Source organism: Leptonotus elevatus, chromosome 2 (assembly GCF_054856555.1).
Source record: "Leptonotus elevatus isolate MCC_2025b chromosome 2, RoL_Lele_1.0, whole genome shotgun sequence".
NCBI classification, from domain to species: domain Eukaryota; kingdom Metazoa; phylum Chordata; class Actinopteri; order Syngnathiformes; family Syngnathidae; genus Leptonotus; species Leptonotus elevatus.
In genome coordinates this window covers 20,073,343-20,093,029 of record NC_141240.1, presented here as the reverse complement: position 1 = coordinate 20,093,029, position 19,687 = coordinate 20,073,343, and the positions used below count along the sequence as shown (strand labels likewise).

The following is a 19,687-nucleotide window of genomic DNA, read 5'->3' as shown; positions in this document are numbered from 1 at the left end:
TATAATTGAGAGCTTTCAAAGTTTTTAACCTTAAATAATTTTTCTTACACTGTAAATTGTATTCACTAATTTTAGTCATTTCTAAAATGTTTACATTTTTTTGCATACTTTGTTGGTGTCTTTAGTTCTTTTGAGTTTTTTATTGTTGTTGCTTTAAAATATTGTACTTTTAATTATGTAACGCACACCGAGTGGGCTCTTTGCACAAATCCACTACTTCCTGAACTCGATACCATTGCTTCATTTCTTGTCTTTCATGATTGGACAAACTGATTAATCCAGGTGTGTCTGGCCATTGTCGTCACAGTTACTGAGGTCAGCCACACCTGGATTAATCAGTTTGTCCAATCATGAAAGACAAGAAATGAAGCAATGGTATCGAGTTCAGGAAGTAGTGGATCTGTGCAAAGGGCCCGTTTCCTTGTGTATGACGTGCTATAAACTGCCTGCCTTAAATTTGTTTGAAATATCTCCACTTTCTGTTAATTACTTTCAGGTTAAATTAAATGATGCACCTTGACTGACATGTTTCATATTCATAACATTAAATCAATATTGAGTTTGATATGATTTTTAGACTCTCACTATCTACACTCACGTCTCAAGTAGGTATCGCTCCACACTTGCTCTCTATATACTCATCGTTCTGTTCCCTACAATTCAACATGAGTGGAGGATTAGTATTATCAATTACATTATTATCATCATCCACTGACGACAACCATAAGTGAATGATCTTTTTACTTTAGTGTGAATTCAAGCATAAAGTTCCCTCTAAAAACTCGCTTCATCTGTATATCAGCCAGGAACTTCACATGCATTGTAGAGTAATTATCAGACAATATAGCATGGGGCTTTCTGCTGTTAGCTGGGCCATGGCCACAGCTAGCTAATTGTTACTACCAGCAGACAGTGATGATGACTTACTTTTTTCTTCAGAAACATTCTTCCTTATATCCATCATGACTCCCTTTCTCGGCCGTGATAGACAATGGACGGCGTCCATTGGACACTAATACAAGCAGGTTAGGAGCAAGCAAACAACCAGATAATCGTGGACTGGGTTATCAGTAATAAGGAAGTTCAAGTGGAATGGATTAGAATTGGATAACAAATCATGACATACAAAGTATCTACGGTACTATTGAAGTGAAGGAAATCAATTGATTTCTGCTCATATAAGTAATTAATTCCAGTCCATCCGTCACGTTATTTTCCTCAATGCTGCTTGTATTTGAAACACTTGGCTGACAGAGGCACGCACAATTGCAAGCATGGTCGCAGTCGACGACGCAGTGAAAACATGGACTGGATTTTTGTTTTTACTAATAAAGACGTTTTCGACACGATTAAGTGGAATTGATTGGATAATGACACATGAGAAGCGTGGACGACCTTACACTTGGAAGTAAAGGGAAACCAACAGATTTATGATTATCTTTACATGAATAATGAGGTTATGCGCCTGAATATTTAGTTAATTTCGTTTTCTGTATATTATATATTTAAATATTATATATATTCAAATCGGTGGGTCAAGACGGACATCTGCTATGTCCGCGCCGAATTGAGGCAGGCGTCGCGGCGGTGCTACCCGCATATGGCGAGGACTTCCCAGCCGCCGCTCGGCCTCCGAACCAAGAAGTCCACGCAGGTGTGGGGCACCACCCTCAAGCAAAGCATGCTATGAACCGCGAAGCTTCAATCTCGTTTGGTTTGCCGGCGGTCAACTTTCGCTTGCTTATTGTCCCAAATCCCAAACCCGGAAATGCATTTTAGGGTAGCGTGAATGAAATCTAGCTCTAGTGGGTGACGTCAGAACACTGTTTGTGCGTACACTGCTGCGTTCAAGTGCACCATAGATACATTTACATTCTCGTTGCTGACTCATTGACAACAAACGCGTCACTGTTCAAGTTTCATGGGAATTTATTACATCAGCACTTCAGTAAAACAATTCAGAGGGTTGTCCTTTGTCCACTCCCCGCTGCCAACATGGCCAACAAAGCGCACAGCAAAAAGTATCAACACAGAGTTGTCCTTGCAACTGGCGATGGTCGCCACTGCTGTTTCCTTGTGTGTTGTACGGTCGCACAATGCACCTCGGCAGACCCAAAAAGAAGGGGCTGGTTAAACTCGTCAATGTCCGTCTGATTGGAGGCGGAGACAGGAAGCAACAGCAGCCACGAATCAGAGCAGAGAACAAGAAAGACAACAGGCACGTCGGGATACTGAAAGTGAAATGTTTCAGCGTGGCACAGCTTCACCCGCGGCACACCGGACAAGAGCGTTCTCGCGGGTAAAAACTTTTCATTCCGTGTCATGACAAGGAAGAGGTGCCGCCTCTTTTTTTAAGTGCGAACTGCTCATATGATCTCAAAGGTCTTCTTCAGTTCCATGATCAGCTGCCAGTCCGACTTCTGCATGTCGTCCCGGAACCAGTTCTTGAGCGCGTCGATGGATGCCCGCGTGATCTGAAACATTGTCAATTGAATCAGTGTTATATTGTGTCACAGCAACAATACTGATCCTCATGAGCTACTATATTTTGTCATGAATCGCGTTGACACAGAAAACTGGTCCAAGGCGAACTTCACCTTGCTGACAAGAATGTCGGTGGCCTCAAAATGGCGGCCGTACATCTTGGGCGACTCGCCAGGAATGGGTTCAATCTTGATACAGATCTCCTGACCTTTCTTGGCGCTGTCCACTGTCTTGTGGTTGATCTCGATGCTGGTGACCACACCGATGTCCACAAACTGCAACGCACAAGCACTCGTCATCAACAGGAACATTCGTTATACAAACACCCACAAAAGTTGTTGGATTGAAACATTTGAAAACTTTGCATAGGAATTGATGGAAATAAACAAAATAATAACAAAAAAAACGTTATAATTATGTAAGTTTCTTTTGGATCAAACACAACTTATAATAATATAATATACTATTAATTAATTAATATTGGCACAAAAAAATTTGAAGTAAGTTGGAGTGCAGCTTGTGCACTGTGCAGTAGGACGATCATTTATTTATTTTTTGGTACAAAACAAGAAAATGTTTAGACACTTAAAAATATAAAGACAAAGTAAAACAAATTGAAACACTCTAATTATGTAAATAACTTCCTTTTGGACCAAACTGAATTTATAATCATATTTATTTATGTATTTATGTATGTTGGCAAAACTTTAGATTGAAGTGCAGTACGTGCACTGTGCAGTAGGATGATTTTTTGGGGTACAAAACAAGAAAATGTTTAAATGTAAAAATAAAAAATATTAAGACAAATAAAATTCTTTGCAACACTATTATTATGAAAGTTCCTTTTGGATGAAACAAAATGTATTAAATTGGTTATTTTAGAATTTTTTGAAAAGTGCAAATGTATACAGTTAAACAACTCAAAAATTAGTATTAATATTTTTTTATGATTATGCTGATTTTGTAATTGTGGAGTGTAATAATTTAAATTGTAATTGATATTTGATTAACTGCACATTGCTAGGAACCGCCAATACGTTCCAGCCTTCACCACAAAAATAGCAATTTGCATCGATGCCTGCTTATAACAAAACAAAATATTCATACTTTAATATAGATCCAATAGATTACCAGTTCATTCCCATGTAAAGTTTCCAATTGGGAATATTTCTAAAATTCCACATCTTAAATTCCCATGCAAATGAGGAAAACGTTTCCACCCCTTTTGCAAGCCTACTCACCCCTTTACTGGGAACGCATATGGGCGTCCCTTGCCGTAAGGCGCCAGCTTCCACAGTCACGCCCATTACGATGGGATCTCTGGAGTTGAAGATGAACTGCGGAAGGATGCGGATCTTCGCCGGAAACACCGCCACGTGTCTGAACGCATACAAACACGCACAAGCTGTCAATCAACAGCCACACGCCAAACATGGGCGGACATTTTGCTCACGCCTACTTGAACTCTTCCTGTTTGGCTTTCTTGTAGTCGTCGCGGTACTTGGTGAAGGCGTCAAAAAGATGGTAGATGATTTCCGCAGAGAAAATGCGGACGCCGAAGCTGTCCGCCATTTCCTGGCCCTCTCGCTCCACCTTCACATCGAACGCGAGAATCACAGCGTACCTGCGGCCATGAAGCAACATGAGAGCGGCTCGTTGGATAGGAAAAGTAAAGAGAGGCGGACGTACTGTGAGTCGTGCTCCAACATGGTTGAGGCCTTCATCACATCCCTCTTGTGGACTGGACCGATGTTAATGCCAGCGTACTGCACACGCAAACACACACGTTGTTTGTTTGTCATCCCTGGCACAAAACAAAATTTGGGGTCGCTGGCATAACATAACCAGACTGGTACTCACCGGTACTTTAGATGTGCGCAGAAACTCGAGCAGAGCCTCGAGCGATCCCAGCGTGGACGCCTGCACGTAAACGCCTTTCTCCTCCAGCTTGATGGAGCTCAGAGTTTGTTTGAGCTCAAGGATAAGTTCATCCTAAAAACCAGTAGTAGAGATCAGCTGTGTGATCCTGCGAGTGTGTGTGACGTGTCATCGGAGGGGGAGTACACTACCCTCAGGACAGCTATTTCATCATCTTTGTGTGCCACCAGCAGGGGGAGCCCCGCCAACGTCTTTTCCAGGTCTTTACCCAGAATCTTCACACCCTGAGATGTTGAGACTTCTTTGTGCTTCTCGTATTGGTTCTACATAAATTAAATAAATATATAAATAAATAATTCATTAGTTGAACAATAATGCCATACAATTAGAAGGCTTAATAATATACATCACAACATAACATTTAATAGCATTGATCACCTGAAAAAAAACGTTTTTCTAGAAAAAACACATCTGAACTGCTCCGGTAGCGCTATTGGCTAATAGGAGAGTAGTATTTGGTATCAAAAAGTACATACAGGGTGTCCATAAAGTCTCTTTACAATTTATAAAATATATATGACAGAGGCAGTTGATGAGATATCTTTACTGGATTTGTTTTATTTTAATCACTGCTTTTTCAAGTTTGATTCACATTAAAAGTTTGTGTTTCAGATACTGTGTTGATGGATGGGAAACGGATGTTGAGTGCAGTGAACATGGCAAGAAATCAAGTACCGTCTTAAAGTGCTTCGTGCAAATAACAGCCCATGTAGAGGTCGATTAACTCATTTGCTCCTAAAAATGTATAAAACGTTCTTTTAATATTGCCATGGTCCCAAAAACATGTTTTTTAATACACAGAAGATGCAGAAGACTTTGATGCAGCCTCTGACCTGAAGAGGTCGATTAAAGCAATGCTAGTTATTACAAAAAACGGCCAGCAGGTGGGGACAGCGTATAAGAGATCAACCAGAGCCATGTTACAAAAAAACTTCCCCCCAGTGTTTTAAACAGGTTTGCGAATAATGCTAAAACTTAGCTATATTCTAATGCGAATAGTTGCAAAATGGAAACAGATTTTTTCCTGATGAAAGAAGGGACTCTAGTCTTTCTTTTGGTAGGTTCTATGTTTTTAGAGCAATAGAACACAATATTCTGTGAACCTTGCAAAATCAGTCAACAGCTAGGAGCGAAGGGGGTTGCTGGGAGTGAATGAGTTAAAGTTAAAAAAATAATATATATTTTTTTAAATCACTCATTGAGAAAGGAAAAATCTAGTTATAATCTCTTAACAACTGCCTTTGTAATAAATTGTTTTAGACTTTATGGACACCCTGTACGTTGATGGGATAGATCTTGTATACACACTTTTGGCCCATTTTTTCAGTAATCATATGTCCATTAAAAAAATTATGATAAGCCAAGCCCAGGTTAGCAGTAGCACATTAAAATGTGTTGGCGTTCTAATGACCTGCGTACCTTGACCCGGAGCTCTTTAAGAGGTGGTGGGAGGAGCAGCCCTCTAATCTGCGTGATGATTGGTCCGTCCACTCCGGGGACGATGATGGTCTCGCCTTCCCGTAGGCGCCCGTTGATCAGGATCACATCTATGGTGGTGCCCATCCCAGGCAAAGCTTTGACCTGACACACATGCAAGATCAGCATGTGTTCGTTTTTGTTTTTTAAGACGAGTGATTTCAGGTCAACTCCGTTACCTCCATGACCTGAGCCCGGAGCTCATCGCAATGCGCGACCCGGCGGGCCAACATGGTCTGAGTGAGCTCGACCAGAAGCGCGATGAGATTTCCGATCCCGTCGCCGCTGTGAGCCGATGTGGGAACCAGCGACACAAAGGTCCGCGGGTCCTTGTTTTCGTAGAACAGGGCGGCGTTGAGACTCTGACGACATCAACAAGGTGACATCAGGTCAGAGCAGCAGATTTGGAGAACACACTGGGGTTGCACAATCATGGGAATTTTCTAATCAGGAAGTTTACATGACATTTATGCGCACACGTTTGCAAGCCGAGTAAAGCCCATCAATGTGCACCTGCTGAGCAAACTCCACGATGATGGCCTTTGCCCTCTCATCAAACTCATCCTTGGTGTTTTTCTTCTGCTTCTTCAGTGTCGCCAAGACGTCCGTCTCAGGACTCCTCTTCCAGTCGTACAAACGGTCAATCTGAAGCGAAGATTAGCCGTTAGCATCGCAAAGAATCTCTTCGTTACTGGGCAGCTGACAGGAAGTCACCTTGTTTAGCGCCACGATGAAAGGACACTTCTTCTCCTTCAGCAGGTTGATGGACTCGATGGTCTGAGGCTCCAAACCGTGCATGATGTCCACCACCAGGATGGCGATGTCACATAGGGAGCTACCTCGGTTCCTCAAGTTACTGATCATGTACGAGGACTTGTTAGGCAAATCACACTCGGCCACATGATACGTCTCAAATCAGCTCATCTTTGACAAACTCTCACCTGAACGACTCGTGCCCTGGTGTGTCGATGATCAACATGCCAGGAATCTTTATGCCTTCTCTTTCAAACTGCACATGCACAAACAATGAAAACTTTGCAACAATTTGTGTGACCCTCCTGTTTTGTTGTCGTCTTCTTGTGTCAATGTCGTACATTTTTCACCATCTTCGTCTGATCTTCGATCGTCTCTTTCGGGACGTTTGTGGCACCGATCTGCTGTGTGATTCCTCCTGCCTCGCCGTCCTGGACGTGGGTGTGTCGCAGCTGTGTGAATGACAAAGCAAAACAAGTTAATAGCCAGAAACCATCTGTTTTCTTCCACTTATTTGGAATAACCACAAACCAGTCGACGAATCGATTATGCACTCAAAAACTGGTATAGTTGTACCCTGACTTAGGAATTTAATAGCACAATCTGACTCATGGTACTTGAGCGAACTTGTATTCCATTTTTGGGTTGTTGTTTTTTGTGTGTGCGTAATTTCTCACATTTTGTTTTTCATATGCTTTTAGACTTTTCTGCCTTTCTGTCAAATATCCGACCTTTTTTGGCAATTTTATGAATTTCTGCCAATTTTTTTCCCTTACTTTATGCCTTTTTGCTATCAATGTTCTGATTTTATGGTCATTTTCATGATTTATTCTTTTGTTTTTGGACATTTTGTAGTTACTTTTTGAATGTTTTCTTTTCTGCCTTTTTAAAAATTATTATTTATTTTTATCATTTTTCTAGAGACCGACATGTAATTGGTAAGTTTCTGCCTTTCTTTGTTTTTGGACATTTTATGGTTACCTTTTGAATGTTTTCTTTTCTGCCTTTTTTATTAATTTTGACATTTTGGGCAATTTCATTGAAATTTTATGGTAATTTTCTGCTTTTGGCCTTCCTTTTTGGACATTTTTTGGTCACTTTTTGGACATTTTAAAAACTTTTTCATCTACCCTTTTTCTGACAACATAAAAATGTGGGACTGACATTTTTTAATGTAGATTTTTAATCTAAATCATTAATTCTTTTATAGAATATTTCATCTAAAAAATAAATATGTAAAAAAAAGAAAGAAGAAATTCTACAATTTTTGAGAGGGACTAAAGCGCCACACGTGGCTCCAGAGCCGCAGGTTGCAGACCAATGGTATAGAGAGATTAGCAAAGATACATTAGTTGTATCATTTTCTGACTGATTATCTCTCACAGAACACTGCTGTGGCACAGTGGTTGCAAATCAATCATTTACAAAAAGACACAAAAAGCAACATGATGCAAAGGGGCTGTAATTCCCAGGCTACGTGAGGAGTTTCAATGCCAGGCTGGGGAAACTCTGAGCTATGTGAACCACTACAATACCAAGTCAGCTACGTACGTACCTTATCAAGGATCTTGGTCTTTCCGGTGTCGACGTGTCCGAGCACACACACGACCGGCGCTCTCAGTCTGTTTATGTCAATGTTCTTGAGGTTGTCCGCTCTCCGTTTCTATGACAACACAAATATCTAGTTCGGGATGAGTGAAAAGATGCGAGCGCTCCCTCCTCAGCTGCTCTGGACATTCACCTCGATCCGCCTTTTAGCGCGATCGTACAGACGCTCCTCTTTGGTTCTGTCGTCATCGTCGTCGTCGCTCTCACTGCTCTCATCTTCACTCTCCTTTGCTTGCTGCTTCTTCCCCTGACCCCCCGCCACGCCCTTGGCCATCTCCTCCTCTGGCGCTTCCTCGCTTTCCTCGTCGTCATCATCCTCATCATCTTCATCCTCCTCTTCTTCGCTGGCGGTGGGCCGAGGTGGAGCAGCGGGCTCCTCTTTTACCTCAATGCGGACTTTCTTTAACTCTGCCAGAGGATCACTCAAACGATCAGCAGTTGCAATCGGCTGCAGACACTTCCAACCGATCCTGCTTCAACACTAACCTTTCTCTTCGTCACTGGCAATCGCCTCCCAGTCGTCCACGGCAAAATCTGCCTTCACCTCTAAAAATACACCCACAAAAAGCCACCAGTTAAATTTTGCCGCATCTATCCTCCACATGTATACACCTCCTACCTCTCACCTGGCTCTATTGGCGGCGTCACTGGCTCCGTTGCCGGGGCAACAGGCTCTATCGTTTCTGATGTTGGTGAGGTCACCGCAGATGTTTCTGTTAAATAGATCACAATACATGACAACTGTTCTGAATTCACATTGAACTATTGGTGTACATGACCATTTTCTGAAAAAAAAAAAAAATTGGATAGGATTTGAAACGATTAATAATATCTATGAACTAACTAACTAACTCAATGAGAAATGATTCACATTTGAGAGGCTGAAATCGGATGACTTTTACTTAAATTTTTTTTTTTTTTTTTTAAAGAGGAGAACAATAAAGAAGATTTTTTTTTTTATACATTTCTATTTTGTGGGCAACATGCTTGCTCGCAAGAACAACGTTTAACTGGATTTCTGTGTTCTGTGTCTCCATTCACCATTTAATTTTCTGTCTATTTATGATTTTTTGCCATCGAGTTTTATCTCAACAATTTGTTGGACAATTTGGTTATTTAGTTATTTGGCCACTATGGAGAATCAAAGTTGAAAGCAATAGATGATAATTTGGCTCTTAAAAGTACATTTACACCTGAAAAATTAGCAATTAGCAAGAAGGGGAGCTGCAAAAAGGGGAATCTGTGAATAACAAATTGGTTCGCAGTACCTTCTGAAGTTTGCGTGATCGGCTGCTTCTTCTTCCTCCTGTCCATATAAACCGGCTTCTTCTTTGGCACAGAGTCTTTGGATGGCACCACCACTCCTGCACAATGACACAGGTCAGCTGATGATAGGAAAAGTAACCGCTGGTGGTCAACCACGGGAGAAGCTAGCCGATTGGCCAACACACCTTGAGCCTGCAGCACTTTAAGGGTGGCTTCAGCCCGAGCCCGAGCCTCCTTTTGGGATTTAGTCATTAACTTCCCTTCCTTCTTCAGACGCTCCTTCCGTTCCTTCTCCTTCTGCCTCTTCTTCTCCTTGCGCTCCTGGTCAAGACGCTCCTGCCAGGTGTCAGAGGTCAAACGTGAGTTCCACAGAAAGACCAGGAAATGAACTCAAGCTATTTCTTTTACCTTTAAAAAAAACTAACGTACTTTATAGGGCTGAAACAATTACTAAAATCATCTGATTATTATTATTTATTTTTTTTAAAGTTCATGCAAAATCACTTGACACCCAATTATTATTTTCTTTTTTTAATGGCACATTTGAAGCGCCCTCCTCAACAATAGAGGTTGGTTCTGTTGTCTGTTTTTTTACCTGTTCCAGCTGCTGTTTCTCCAACTCTTCCAGCCTCTTAATCCGTTCCTCCTCCTCCTTCTTGGCGCGCTCCTCCTCCTACAGAGACGAAAAGGAGCTCTGATATCTGGGGACCATACTAACCAAGGTGTTCTCCTCCACACTTTTAACATCACACCTCTTTCATCTTGGCCAGAGCTTCCTGCATGGCCTTAACCGTGGCCTTGCTTGGACCCTTTTTCTTCTCCTTCTCTTTTTCCTCCTTCTCTCCTTTCTTTTTCTTCTTATCCTTCTTCTTCTTGTCACCCTCATCTGATAGAACAAAAACAACAAGTAGTCTTTTTTTTCTTTCTCCATCGCATGTGGCGGGCATGCGTCCGGGCAGATATCTTACCCTCATCTTCTAGCTCTACTCCTTCCTGCTCGTTCACATTTACATCTGCGACAGGGAGCACCTGTGGGGGTGCGGGCTCTGCAGACTTCTTCTCTGGTTCTTTTTTTACGTCCCCGCTGGCCTCCTTCTCCTTCAGCATCTTTTGCTTGAGCCTCTCCTCCTCTTTCTTCTTCTTTTCCCGCTCCTTTTTCTCCGCTTTCTTTTGGGCCGCCGTCTTCATCTTGGGGCCGCTGTCTTCCTCCTGTTCATCCTCATCGTCGCTTTTTGCAGCTTTTCCCTTGTTCTTATTTTTCTTGTCCCTCTGAGAGGTGAATTCCTCATCTTCCTCGGAGTCAACATCTTTCAGATTTTTAGCTGTGCCTTCATTGTCGCCTTCGTCAGAGCTGGAAGGTCTCTTGACATCTTTCTTCAGTCCTTTGGTCTTCAAACAAGACCGTGAGTCGCTCTCCTCATCAGACTCGGATGGAGCAGAAGGTGCCACCTTGAGGTGCAACACTGGCATTATTAACGACAGGCAAGGTTGAAAAAAAATACAAATCAATGCAAATTAGCATAACTTCTTCTCCGCCCCACCTTCTTCTGCTGTCCGTTCCTCAGCTCGTCATCTGTACCTTCGGCTTTATTGCTCTCCACTTCCTCAAGACTGGCACTCTGCACCTTTCCCTTCCTGGTTTTCTTCTTCTCTGCTTTAGGAGGCTCCACATCGTTTTCCACAGCAACGTCTTTCTACAAAGAAACAAAGTTGAAGGCAGCTTGGTGAAGAAACATGACAAATTGGGTTGCAAAGGGGTGGAACATTGAATAAACATAAACATTTAGTGTTTTGTCATAAGCCGACATCCATGCATAAAAGCACAGCACCTCATCAGATTTATTGGTTAGCATATCGAGTTTTAAGTATTTAACTGAGCAATTATTTCATTGAAGAATAAAAACATGAATGTTGTTTTAACTACAACTAACTTCAACCCCTACCAAAACAATTGAAACATTTACAAAATCGAATTAACTCTTTGACTGCCAAAAACGTTTAATAACATTTAGTAAAACCCAAATGAGCGCCGCCAAAGACGTTCACTATGTATTTTTTTGGGGGGGGGGTGGAGGAAAGCCTTGGCAAGCAAGTACAATGGCTATTTTTGGGCACTAGATGGCAGCGATGACTCTCTTTGGACAAGATCGGGTTGGCGTCAGTAGAAGACGTGATGCGGAGCTAGAGTGTTGAGGGGCAATCGGTTGCAAGCAGCTCACGCTTGAGCATTTTTTTCAAAGACGAAAAGCATCGACCAATGCTAAAGAGCACATTGATGATGATGATGGTGGTGGTGACGCCGAGGTTGACGCCGAAGTTGGAAGCGTTGACGCGGCGGCTTCGATCGCGTCGTAAAGCCTCACCGGCTAGCGATGCTAACGCCGGAAAACGAGCACTTCTGCACAGGCGGACGTTCAATCGGACGATGAAGTGTACCCCGAGTCCAATGCATATTCATCGGAGGAGCGGGTACAGTCTGATCACGGAGAAGACACTGGTTCTGGACTACGATGCCACCATGAATGGAGTGGATAAGATGGATCAGAACATCTCTTACCACCCGGTATAGGAACTGAAGGACATGAGGAAGCCAGACGTAACACCAGGTCACCGTATCATAATCCTGAGAGTAGACTTGATGACAACATGGCCAAACACACACTGCAGTATATACCTGCTACGCCCCAGGAAAAAAAGGCCGGCAAGAAAGTGCACGCGAATGGGCAATCGCAGTGAAACTAATCTGTGGTGCAAATCCTGCTGCGTCCCCTTGCACGCAGGGGAGTTTTACACAATATACCTCACAAAAAGAAAAACTGTAGTTGAAACATCCACACAATTGTAAATAGTACCACAGTTGCACACATTTGTAAATAGTTTGCCAAATTGTTACACTGTTGAATGTAAATAAACGTATTTTGCTATCAAAAAACTAATTTTCATTGTTGGTGGTAGTGTTTTCTGCTAAACAGAAGTAAAGCACTGTTTAGATGTTTGTGGCATCATTCATGGAAAAAAAAAAGTGTCAAATTTACTAGAGTGCATGAAATAATATCGTTTCACAAAAAGCTTGATTTCTCCGTATTTTGGTCCAAAACAGAGCATTTGGATGAAACTAACCTATATTCTATTGTTGATTACTGAAGAACGGAATAAGGTAGAAACAAACTTTTTTTTCTGATGAAAGATGAGAGTTCAATCTTTCATTTGGTAGTATCTATGTTTCCATAGTCCAAACACAAAATTTTCTGTGGATCTTAACTCTTTGACTGCCAGACGTTTTCAGAAAAGGGATGCCGTCAGTGCCAGCCGATTTAAGCATTTTGACTAATCTTTCAAGGTCCACAGAAAATGTTCTGTTTGGACTATGGAAACACACGTACTACCAAATGAAAGATTGGACTTTCATCTTTCATCAGAAAAAAAAAGTTTGTTTCTACCTTATTCCGTTCTTTAGTAATCAACAATAGAAAATGGTTAGTTTGACCCAATTTCGCCTGTTTTGGACCAAAATACGGAGAAATCAAGCTTTTAGTGAAACGATATTATTTCATGCATTCTAGTGAATTTGACACTTCTTTTTGTCCATGAATGATGCCACAAACACCTAAATAGTGCTTTACTTCTATAAAACACTACCACCAAGAATGAAAAAGTGTTTTTTGATAGCAAAATACGTTTATTTACATTCAACAGTGTAACAATTTGACAACAATTTGGCAAACTATTTACAAATGTGTGCAACTGTGGTGCTATTTACAAATATGTGGACGTTTCAACGACAGTTTTTCTTTTTGTAACACTCTCCTGCGTGCAAGAAGACGCAACAGCATTTGCACAACAGATTGCCTCTTCGCGTGCTCCACTTTCTTGCAGGCCGTTTTTTCCGGGGAATAGCAAGTATATACTGCAGTGTGTGTTGCCATCAAGTCTAATATCAGGATCATGCTACGGTTACGTTACGTCTCGCTTCCTCGTGTCCTTCAGTTGCTATACCGGGTGGTAGGAGATGTTCTGATCCATTTTATCCACTCCATTCATGGTGGCATCGTAGTCCAGAAACAGTGTCTTCTCCGTGATCAGACTGTACCCGCTCCTCCGATGAATATGCATTGGACTCGGGGTACTCTTCATTGTCCGATCGAATGTCCGCTTGTGCAGCTCCGGCGTTAGCAGCGGTAGCCGCGCTTAGCCGGTGAGGCTTACTACGTGTTCATAAGAGTCGCGTCAAGGCTTCCAACTTTGGCGTCAAGCTCGGAGTCATCATCATCATCATCATCAATCTGCATTGGTCGATGCCAACTCTCCATCGCCCGATCGAATGTCCGATTGTGTAGAAGTACCCGGTCGGCTATTGTGCGCGTTTTGCGGCCTTAGCAGCGCTAGCCGCGCTTAGCCGGTGAGGCTTACTACGTGTTCATAAGAGTCGCGTCAAGGCTTCCAACTTTGGCGTCAAGCTCGGAGTCATCATCATCATCATCATCATCATCAATCTGCATTGGTCGATGCCAACTCTCCATCGCCCGATCGAATGTCCGATTGTGTAGAAGTACCCGGCCGGCTATTGTGCGCGTTTTCCGGCCTTAGCAGCGCTAGCCGCGCTTAGCCGGTGAGGCTTACTACGTGATCGTAATAGTCGCGTCAAGGCTTCCAACTTTGGCGTCAAGCTCGGAGTCATCATCATCGTCGACATCAATGCGCTTTTTAGTATTGATTGATGCTTTCCGTCTTTGAAAAAAATGCTCAAGCGTGAGCTGCTTGCAACCGGTTGCTTGGTCAAGCCATTGTGGCTTGACCAGGCCATTGTCTCCTCAACACTCTAGCTCCGCCTCACGTCTTCTACTGACGCCCACGGTGGGCGGCCCATCCAACCTTGTGCAAAGAGAGTCATCGCTGCCCTCTAGGGGCCAAAACGAGTCTTTTACTAATCAGATCTGCCTGATACTTTCAGCACAGCTGCCCAAGGCTTTCCTGCACCCATTTTCGGAAAAAAAAAAAAAACATAGGGGACGTCTTTTAACGTCCTCGGCGCCCTTCCCTAGGTTTATGCTAAACGTTTTATAACGTTTATGGCAGTCAAAGAGTTAAAAGATCAGTCAAAATGCTTAAATCAGCTGGCACCCACATATCCTCTTTTCTGAAAATGCTTGGCAGTCAAAGAGTTAACTCAAGCAAAATAAATAAACAAAAATACATTCATGTGATATATTAACATGTTGCTCCACCATTTCTGTTCAAATATTTGTTACTGCAATGTCAATGCCAGTTGTCGCTCGCAAAAAAAAAAAAAAACTCTCGTAACTCAAAAAAGTTCCCTATTAGAAAGCCAACTGTCAATTTAGGGAAATACATGGTCTATTCTCACAAATTCTCATGAAACGTTTGCAACTTTGACAATTCCTGTAGTATTGCAACCCTATTGACAAATGTGCGAGGCATTCGAAGACTGTTTTACCATCCCCTGTGCACCAGGCGTCTCCAGGGATAATTCCTCCAGCTCCTTCAAAATGTCATCCTCACTGCAGCAGCAGACAAAAACATGATCGAGATAATTTAGTAAAGTGGAGGCGAGATGATAGGAAAAAAAGGATGTCACATACTCATAGTCATCCTTCTTGGCTCCCTTTTTCTTTTTCTTCCCTTTTGACTCCTTTGAGGCTCCAGCTCCTTCGATCTCTGCTGCCAGAGCATCGATGTCGTCATCTTTAGTGCTGATGGAGTCACAATCAGACGGTCAAACAAACACTCTCATAAACCTGCTCATTCTGGTCCCTCTGTTGGAACAAACACACACGCTGCTGACTCAACAACTTGCTCGCAGCGCTGACTGTTCATCAGCCCCTAGCAGAATTCACTTAGTGTGAAATTTGGGCTTGTTACGTTATAGCTATTTTGTTGTATGAATGGCAACAGGTGTATACACAACTTAATTGTACCATCTGCCATATAAAGGAAGAGCACAAATTGCTCAACCTGTCACTATACATCGCAAACAAAGATACATTTTTGGCACAACTAGATGAAATTAGATGATTTCTCATACTAAATGCAGTGTGTTTGGAAATTACTGAACTATACCTCTGATCAAATGCAAGGATCTTGTCATATGACAATGTGGTTGCACATATTCACTGTTAATGTAGAACCCTGTGTGATGTGTCCTTGGATTTTTGGCTAAAAAGTTACTGAACCAATTTCAAGTAATTGATTCGTTTTGGACTGTATCCGTCCGTCTAAATTAATCAATTTTCTTCTTCATTCAAATCAACAATCAAAATGTGTGATAAGAGTTGAATTGTTAAACCCAGGGTTGGGGAATCTAGGTCCCAAAAAATAATTTTAAAAAACGTTTTTTTGTTGTTGTTTTTTTAAACTGCCACAGTTTGGCTTTAGCCACAGGTGCTTCTAACTCAACTGGCAGGTAAACAAGCTCATCTTCACCTGTTGAGTAAAAACACCAGCTTCTAAAGCCAAACTGTTTCAGGGTTCTTACTTTCTGGACCTGGATTCCACAACCCTGGTTTTACCCCTAGTGGAGTAGTAAACGTAACTAGACTGGAAAACACCTACGCCTGACGTCACTCACTATTAGGCCTGGCCCCTTAAAGGCACTAACTATCACACACATTTACTAGTCTGAGTTTCGGCTTAATCACACTTTACAAGTTTTCACGCTGTCTCTTATGATATTTTTGTGATTATATTTTACAAAACACATCTATTTTTCGTGATGACAAACATAAAAAAAACTTTCTGGTGCTTTTTGGGAGGCTTGAACTACCAATAGTCACGCAACGAATCAGACACGTAAGTAAAAGTAGCAGAGTAATCTTTAGGTGACTCTGGCTTCGTTTGATAACCAGCTGGATGCTAGCGCTAGCCGGCTAACACGAGTGACTCTCAGCTAACACGCACAAGCAGAGCGCCGAGATCGGCTTTGAGCGTTCTAAGCGCACAATACGTGACCGCCCTGACTTAATGAATAATATTTGTATAGCTGCAGTATTTCCACAAGTACTTCTTCCCTCCCTCCGATCTGACACCCGTCGACTCGTGGTTAGCTTTAGTTAGCTGCTAAGCTAACCGAGAAACTCCGTGGCGCCATTGGGCACGTTTTCGTCTAGGCGCTCAGTGCCGCCGCGTGTCAGCGAAGGCAAACCCTGCGTTAGCCATCGCGGGTGCTTTCTTTACCTGTCCTCCCCGGATTTCTTCTGCTTCTTTCCCATCCTTAAAGCCGATGTTCTCCGCTTCTCCACGCACACAGTACACTGATGGGTCACATCGATCAAAGATCGTCTATTAGTTGCGTGGACAGGAGGTCATACTCTATTTACTTTTCCTGATTATCGAACGAGAAAGACGCTGAAATTGTGTCATTTAATAAGGTATCGAGTGCAAGATAACGCAGTGATAATCGCGATGCTACACGACAAGTTGTGCTACAATAAAACAAAGACAAGCACACCCAACTAGTATTTTAGTCTGGTCCTCAGAAAAAGCACAAAGTGAGGCATTTTTGTTCTGTGATATTGTGGGGAAGCACGCTGCGCATGGGCGCTGCATCCAATGTTACGTCATGGGTTCAGTTCGCCACAGTTGGTCAGGAGAAAGCAAATGATTACAAATAAACAAAAACTAAAAGCACTATTTTCAACCTTTATTGAGCCAAGGCACATACACTACAGTACTACCAAAAGTATTTGATCTCATGCTTTGACACACAACTGACATACCGTTAGTTCAGAATCGTTCCTAATCCAAAGGGCATGCAACTAACTGGTGGCACGCTGGCTACATGCGGTGCGTGAAAAAATAATATATATATATATATATGTGTGTGTGTGTGTTTTTTGTAAAATATAATCACAAAAATATCATAAAAGACAGGGTGAAAACTTGTGTATGTATATATATATATATATATATATACACACACACACACACACTCATTTGCGGGTGCTGAACTGCAAATATGGATCGACTGTAGTTTTAAATTGTAATATCGCTATTCACTACAAGGTGGCAGACATGGCTCAATAGCCACTGATCTGTATATATTACTAGATAGCCGATAGGCCAAGACCTTTGAAGCCGCGAGGCCGCCATAATACTACTCCCAATAAACATTTCTCGGCATACGATCCTATACATTTACAGTATCGAAATTGGAGAACATTTGAGACAGTACTTAGTAGAAAGAGCATGATTTATGATGTTTTAAATTTGTTTAACATAAACAAGAGGAGTTCAGACATTTTACAACTTGCCTTAAATGCATGTATAAATGATATACTTAAAAACAAAAGGTGCCTCTGCCAAATCTGTTTTTTTCCCCATATTTTTTTGTGCTGAGCGATAAAAGAAAAAGGGGAGTGTTTAAAGAAGCACATACCGTCCACAGTCCACTTGTTAAAAAGATGTATAAACAGTGACCACCCCGCCAACCACCCCATCACCACGGCCCATATACTAAGAGCCTACGAGCTGTATATGTGTACACTGTACGTATACGTGAAGTTTATATAGTAGTCTGCTCGCGAGATGGGAGCAGTATGATGGCCGCCCTGTGTCTTCAACGACTTGCACGGGCGTGTATGGGCTATCGGCTATCCAGTAATAGGTACAGATCAGAGGTACTAGCAGAGCGGTTTCAGGGCTACTACGCTGTGATTTGTCAACTGCTGGTCACATGACATACGGACGCCATGTTGCTACCCAGTTGCTGCGTTAGACACAGTTGAAATGTTTTGCGATAGGTGTTTCTGAAGCATTGTTATTACTTTCATGTTCCAATCATGCCTTGTTGCTCAGCAAAGCGTTGCTCACAACGACCAGGAAGAGGTGTAATGATGCATCGGTTCCCGAGAGACCCACAGAGGAGGAAATTGTGGGAAGTGCACGTCAAGCGAAAGGACTGGAAAGCAAATAACACTTCATTTTTGTGCGAAGTAAGTAAAATAACACGATTTGAAGTATGTGGGACTGCACAATGCAGCCTTCGACCTCGTCCAATGAGTGAATTGTGCCGTTTGCCGTGTTACTTTATTTTTCTCTCATGGCATATTTAGATGCCATCGAACAAGGTGGAGAGGAGCTGTGTGGAAAATATGCCGCGACACCTCTCGGCACTTGCACATGATTATCCCCCCCCCCTATAAACGTAACTTCAATTATAGAGTTCTAGACGTTGTATAACTCCGTCCCTAAATTTTAGTCTGAATGACAACTTTTAGATGGGATAATTTTGATATCACAATCGTGTAGGTAAGGGATATACAATTGTTTTGAACATTGCATGTCAGATTTAGTTGTAAATTGGATGAAGCACAAAGAAAATACTGGAGGTTCCAGTCTTTTTTTTTTTAAATGAAAAACATGTGGTACAAGTTCTCTTCAGTCCTTGTGTGTGATGGCTGTATATAATTAACACCGTTACTTTATTTTCTCTGCAGAAACACTTCGAGAGATCCCAGTATGAGACTAGACAAGACGGGCTGAAGAAATTGCGTCCAGATTCTGTACCAACATTGTTTGCGTACAATTTAGCAGTCCAGAGGCTCCCTCAAAAGCGGGGCAGCAAGGATGCCAACCTATCATCTGAATCAGCAGCAACAGTGAAGAGAATCTGGATCGAGCACTCTTACAGTAGTACTCGGTCACAACCGCCTAGTCCTGCACTCTTAATAAAAACTGAAATACAATCACAACCGCCGAGTCCTGCACCCTTAAATACTGAAATACAATCACAACCGCCTAGTCCTGCACCCATAAAAACTGAAATACAATCATTTCCATGCAGTTATCCGGTATCATGAAATTGGATGTATTGCATCTAAGTTTCAGACATGGCACAGCACATTTGTTTTCATACATGTATGTTCATCTCAAAAATAGTTTTTATCATTCTCCTATGAAGCCATAAACTTGATATCGTACCAATGTACAAATACGTTCATTCATTATGCCTTCTATTCATTGTTGATATGTATGTGTGTATGGCATGTCTATATGTTCTGGGTTCCGTTTTATCAAGAGTTATAATTGAAAATAAAAACATAATTCATTTAAATTATAACACAAAGTCAATGGGCTTAAAATAAAATGAACGATTTTAACTCTTGGCTAAAAGAGGGCCCATAATGTGGAAATGAGCTATTGTGGA

At 42.0% G+C, this 19,687-nt stretch overlaps 1 protein-coding gene across 2 annotated transcripts; it reads right to left on the bottom strand.

The window, feature by feature from the left end:
* Positions 1–1,911: 1,911 nt before the first annotated feature.
* eif5b (eukaryotic translation initiation factor 5B) lies at positions 1,912–17,008 on the bottom strand. 2 transcript variants are annotated; one of them, XM_086069068.1, is made up of 26 exons: positions 16,717–17,008; positions 15,126–15,299; positions 14,981–15,044; positions 11,067–11,219; positions 10,494–10,974; positions 10,278–10,411; positions 10,121–10,198; positions 9,711–9,861; positions 9,528–9,623; positions 8,886–8,972; positions 8,746–8,805; positions 8,393–8,667; positions 8,207–8,314; positions 6,993–7,103; positions 6,840–6,907; positions 6,613–6,754; positions 6,412–6,543; positions 6,078–6,260; positions 5,842–6,003; positions 4,554–4,685; positions 4,345–4,476; positions 4,174–4,250; positions 3,944–4,108; positions 3,726–3,864; positions 2,598–2,759; positions 1,912–2,474 (listed from the first exon to the last, which is right to left on the bottom strand). In XM_086069068.1, the coding sequence occupies exons 3-26, from the start codon at positions 14,981–14,983 to the stop codon at positions 2,367–2,369; spliced, it is 3,339 nt and encodes a 1,112-aa protein (XP_085925194.1). In that variant the 5' UTR covers positions 14,984–15,044; positions 15,126–15,299; positions 16,717–17,008; the 3' UTR covers positions 1,912–2,366. The 2 variants fall into 2 exon arrangements, with proteins under 2 accessions (XP_085925194.1, XP_085925193.1); XM_086069067.1 differs by having other exon boundaries at positions 15,126–15,236.
* Positions 17,009–19,687: the final 2,679 nt, after the last annotated feature.